General features: G+C 41.9%; 1 protein-coding gene across 2 annotated transcripts in view; it reads left to right on the forward strand.

Annotated features, from left to right (window-relative positions):
• The window catches only part of RETREG1 (reticulophagy regulator 1), a 143,593-nt gene extending 138,489 nt beyond the window's left edge, over positions 1–5,104 (forward strand). For both annotated transcript variants that reach the window (XM_040353537.1, XM_040353538.1), the window contains 2 exons: positions 1,015–1,141; positions 3,342–5,104. In XM_040353537.1, coding sequence (XP_040209471.1) covers positions 1,015–1,141; positions 3,342–3,820 — 606 coding nt within the window. In that variant the 3' untranslated portion in view covers positions 3,821–5,104. The remainder of the gene's footprint in view (positions 1–1,014; positions 1,142–3,341) is intronic.
• The last annotated feature ends 919 nt before the right edge of the window (positions 5,105–6,023 follow it).

Raw genomic sequence — 6,023 nt, forward strand, 5'->3', positions numbered from 1 at the left:
ACCGACACGGGTGTCCATTAAGGAGAGCGCCTCTCCAACGTGGACACCTGTTACGTGGAGGAGCTACCAGCGTCATCGGGGGACCCCAGATTAGGACGATCGGGGCCATTCTGATAAACAAACTGCACAGTGGAGGTAAGTGTGACATGTTTGTTATATGAGGGTTTACAAACCCTTTAAGCTGCTCAACAAGAAGTGATGCAGATCAGGCTACTTTTCAGGGCTATGTTAGAAAGCAGCTGCTGGTGTGCGCTATAAAGGGAGTGACACAAAGGTGCAGAAAACAGCACATCACACTGTAAACTTTTTTTCTTATTATTTAATTCAGTTCTATTCAATAAAGTGGCGCGTTGTGCTGTTTTTTTTTTTTACAATAGATTTTTTTTAAAAGTATTTAGTTAACATTACAGGTTAATTTTTCATGTGAACTGACACCTAATTGTAAACAAGGCAAATTGCAATTTAAACCAAGATTAAAGGCCTTTTAGACATGTATCTAGGGGCGGACTGACAACTCATGGGGCCCCCGGGCAACAGGAGATTATGGGGCCCCCAGGCAATAGATTATGGGGCCACACAGTATACAACACACACGCATACAGTATGTATACACAGTATACACACACAGTATACATACACACAGAATACACATACTGAAAAGGTACTGGAGAGGCGGGGCAGCTATAATCTTGGGATTTTAAGACCAAAAGGATGTCGGTAAGGGACATTTCAGGGACAGATGGGAAAAAAACACAGATTTTTACATACTGCCCCTGGTTTTACTGAGGCTGGCAACCCCGATGGGGCCCCCTAGAGGCATGGGGCCCTCTGGCAGTGCCCGAGTGCCTGAATGGTCAGTCCGCCCCTGCATGTATCCTTTGTGTGCACAGCTCTGTTTTCCTTGATAAGTAACTATTTCTTGTGAATTAGTGAGGAAAAATGCTATGATATTGTCAGTAAATGCAATGTGCTGAAACCTTAGATAACCCTATCGTTGTCTGTCTTTTCATGTAGATCACTCCAGGAACGTTAGTCAGGGAACTCTCAATTTCTGACACAGAACCATCAGAGTTGTCTTGGACAGAAAATGGAACCTTTAACCTGTCAGAAGGCTACACTCCACAGACTGATACATCCGATGGTATGGCTCTATCACTGTTGCAATATACTAGAGCTGGACGATTAATTGTTAAAAAAAAATTGCGATCTCCATTCAACCCAATTCTAATTACCATATTTGGTTGCATAATAACTTAATATAGTCTTTGGGCCAGATTCTCGTAGAATCCGCGGCGGTGTAGCGTAAGCCATTTCCACCACGCCGCCACAATTTACTGGAGCAAGTGCCGTATTCTCAAAGCACTTGCTCCGTAATTTGCGGCGGCGTAGTGTAAATGGCCCGGCGTAAGGCCGCGTAATTCAATGAAGCCGACGTGAGCGTCATTTACGTAAAGCCCTATTCGCGAACGACTTAGTAAAACGACGGAAAAAGACGACGCTGTCCCGACGCTATACTTAACATGGCATACGACGGACCTTCGTAAACTTACCTCTCATATAGCAGGGGTAAGTTTACGCTTACGTAAACGACGACGAGGCGGCGCAAAAACATTCGGGAATCGGCGTATCAGGCTCATTTGCATAGACAAATGAGAAATCGTCGTAAACGCCATCTAGCGGCCAGCGTGGAATTACATCTAAGATCCGACGGTGTAAGTGACTTACGCCAGTCGGATCTATGGCGTATCTATGCGTAAATGATTCTAAGAATCACTCGCATAGATACCCGGGCTCAGAAACAGAGATACGACGGTGTATCTGGAGATACACCGTCGTATCTCTTTTGAGAATCTGGCCCTTTGTGTCTCATCATATGGTGCTTATTTGAACTTATTTTTGGGTAAAATATTGACAAAACATATCTGTATCTATAACTTTTCAATTCATGGATTTTATTGGGTTCCTTCCTCCAACCCCTGCATCACTACTGAGTGACTTATGGGCTGATGGGAGAAACCACTGAGTGCAGCTGAGGACCATGAGTCTGACATTCCTGGAAGTGTTGGATTATGAAGATTTGTCAAGCAGTGTTTATTGTTGATTACATAAGCTATTGACAACTTGGGCTGCGACAAAGGCTAGTATTTGCTTGCGACCTTATGCTTTGCACTTTTATTTTAGAGACAAAGCTTACAAAAAAAAAATGGCCAGGTGACCAAGTGAAAATTAGGTAAAAAAAAGCCTAAAAAAATAATGCCAACACCAGCTAATGCAGCCTTTGTTTACCACTTCAGCCCCAGAAGGATTTACCCCCTTAATGACCAGGCTATTTTTTGCGATGCGGCACTGCGTTATTTTAACTGACAATTGCGCGGGCGTGTGACGATGTACCCAAATAAAATTGATGTCCTTTTTGCCACAAATAGAGCGTTTTTTTGGTGGTATTTGATCACCTCTGCGGTTTTTATTTGTTTGCACTATACAATTAAAAAAAAAAAAAAACTTTATTTTTTACTTTCTGCTATAATACATATGCAACAAAAAAGGTAAAAAAAAAAACAAATTTCTTCATCAATTTAGGCCAATATGTATTCTTCTTCTACTTATTTTTGGTAACAAAATCCCAATAAACGTATATTGATTGGTTAGCGCAAAAGTTAAAGTTGTTGTAAACCTTTTGGGAGACCTTACACCTAGAGGTAAGCCTAGATTAAGGCTTACCTGTCGGTCCTACACGGTCTCTGAGATATTTGCAATTTCCCCGAGTGACACCTTCAACGGCGCATGCACCGTCTTGAAAGGGCACGCTGTTCCCGGTTCAAGCCGGGATCATGCCGTTAAAGGCGGCTCCCGTGCTCATTCGCAGGAGTGACGTCACGCGACACCGGCCAGTCACAGAGCTGGAGTTCGTGGCCCCTGGAAGAAGAGGGGTGAAGAATGGACGCTCGCTGCCACGGAGAAGACGGTGACATTGCCGGCTTCTCCTGCAGGTAAGTGTCACATAATGGGCTACTATGCGAAGCATAGTAGTCCATTATGCTTTATCTTTGCCGGGCGACATAGAGGAAGTAACACCCATCAGGATTTACTTCCTCTTTAAAGAGTCTACAAACTATTTTTTTTATAATTTTGACTGGTAATGTCAGCGTTCAGCGATTTTTAGCAGGACTGATAATATCGGGCGGCATTGGCCGCTTCACTAGAGAGGTCTGCCAGTCAACATTCGATCAGTGCTCTCACGAAAAACGAATAGTGTGTACCAGGCTTTAAACTGTAGTTTTTGCTTGTAAAGTGCATTTTAGTTCCACCCTTGAATAATCTTTTTTGTTTTCTTAACGCAGATCTGGATCGGCCAAGTGACCAGGAGGAAGGTTTCACCAGTGGCATGGCTGAATTCCCTTCTCTTGAGAATGGCTCCCTATCCAATGATGAGGACTCTAGCATAGGTCTACCTGCCATTCCAAAGAGCAGACACAAAGATAGTCAAAAAGCACAAGCTGAAAAAAGCTCAGTAACACCGCTGTCATTGCTTTTGGGCAGTGAGCAGCCATATCATTTAGTAAGCGGTGTGGCTAGTGAGGTCATCACAGCGGCTGTTTCAGCAGCCATCACTGACCAGTTACAGTCAGTCTTTCTCTCCTCACAAACTCCTGCTCCCATTTGCATTGAGGATACTGACACTGAGGAAGCTGATGACTTTGAACTTTTGGACCAGTCAGAACTGGAGGACATAGAAGAGGAAGTGGGGCACTCATCAAGCCAGGAATCTGAGAGCAAAAAGCCTTCAGGATTCCTCTCCAGCCTACTGGGTGGGCATTAACCTACCAACGTTTCCACTCCTTTAACTACAGATTGTGAAGACGGGGAGGTCTCATAGGAACACATAAATACAAGCATTAATCATGCAGCAAGAATAAGTAGGGAAAATGTGTAAATCGTAAGCTTTAAGTATTGTTCCCTTTAGTCACTTTAGGCCTGTGTAAACTATTGCAGATGTCTTCAGCTGTCTCACTAATGGTTTTCCCCGCTGTCCCCTGAAGGTGTTGCATGGAGCTGAATTGCGTTATTTATGTAATGTAGGTAAGAGACAGTGTTCTTATATTTTGAAGGAATAAAACTTAACTTAAAAAAGTTTCACTGGTTGCATACCAGAGTTTACAACACAGGTCTCTTAGACTGCAAGAATGTTTGTGAATGCTGAAATAGTTCTAGCCATGGGCAGTAGAGATAAGTAGGGAGAGGTGGACAGTGCTCTCCTGTACAAGGCTGCTCCATTTTACAATGCAGAATTCTTGTTTCTAGTGTCACTTGTCACCTATACCAAACTTCTACTCTCTGAATAGCCATACAACCGTGCAATTTGATTAGATCTGCCAAATGGACTTGCAATTTTTCTTTGCACGTTAATCGTTTAGACGGGCCAAGAGATGTTTGGAAGTAAGTTCAGGAAAAGTGCCATTATCCATTTGGTTGACATATGTGTAAGAAAAATATACATAAGTAAAAATAAGTGAACATCTTATACAAGGTAATCCAACTATAGTGCTAATGAGTTTTCAGGCCTTACCCACTATGAGTTATAAACATGGCTGTTGCACACTATACACTGAAACGGCATTTATAAACTAAATTCCCAAGCTGGCTGGATTCAGTTGGTAATGTCTAGCTTTATTTAACCATATCAGGTATGTGATCTACATATAAGGGCAATGTTTTACCTACCAATGGATTTGTATCTCTGTCCAATCCACTCCTGAGTATTTCACAGCCCCTTACACAGCACAGCTAGGTGAATTAGGTCATTTACAATTAAGGAATGCAGTGGTGTCCTCCCTTTTTTTTCCAAGCCTGCTGACTGGACAGTGAAAGTGCAGCAGCAGACTTATAAGGCCATCCTTCTGTACACTCTGCTCTCTATTCCTATTAGCATGTTCCTTGCCTGTACATTTGCATGCAGCACACATGATTGGCTGCCAGTTCTGCCCCATCCACTCCCAGTCTGAGTGCTTCTATATAGGGGATCACCAGAGGCTAATACCAAGCCAAATTAGGGTACATAGGTTACATTTGAAAAACGACATTAAATGATGTATTGTTGAATGCAGAGCGGCATTAATATGTGTCTTCTATATCTACCTTAAGTGCAGCTTTAACACTGATGCCGCGTACACACGACCGTTTTTCATGTCATGGAAAAAAACTATGTTTTTCTTGTTGAATGCACACGATCGTGAAAAAAATGCTTGAGCAAAGCGCGGTGACGTACAACACGTACGACGGCACTAAAAAGGGGAAGTTCCATTCGAATGGCGCCACCCTTTGGGCTGATTATGCAAATTTCCCTTCTCAAAACTTGCTTCTGAGCATACGCATTTTTTTCCCCGTTGTTAAAGCCTACACACGACGTGAAAAACAACGAGAAAAAATAGAGCAGGTTCTAATTTTTTAATGCCCATTTTTCTCGTCGAGAAAAATGCTCTGGTGCCTACATACGATCGTTTTTAATTGAAATGACATATATAGGGGGCGCTAAAACTAAATAACACATATCGTGAATTAGTAAATAAATGATAAATTATATCAGATGGTAAATCTAAACCAACATAGGCAGACTAAGTGAACAACAGCACACTGGCAAAAATAAAATAAATAAAATTGAATAAGTGAAAAAATAAAAAATTGAATAAGTGAAACAATAATGATAATAATAAGAGTCCAATCAAAAAATAAGATCCAATCAAGGTTAATCTCTATCGGATGCAAATTGTTGAAAGTTCATTCGTAAAAGGTGTCCACTTCCACCAAGAAGATCCCCCAAATGTGCACTAATAGATGGCTCCTTACCACAAGGTGTTGACCTAGTTTGTTAGAAAAGGTCAAATACAGCAAGTTGGTCACTAAACCAGTAGAATGATTCAGCTGCGCGGCTCTATGTTTCCAGGATTCAAACACTCATAAAGGAGGGAGAGGGGAAACCACCATAGTGAAGTACAGTTTATTTAAAATAAATCACAGATAAAACA

Source organism: Rana temporaria, chromosome 5 (genome assembly GCF_905171775.1).
Source record: "Rana temporaria chromosome 5, aRanTem1.1, whole genome shotgun sequence".
Taxonomy (NCBI): domain Eukaryota; kingdom Metazoa; phylum Chordata; class Amphibia; order Anura; family Ranidae; genus Rana; species Rana temporaria.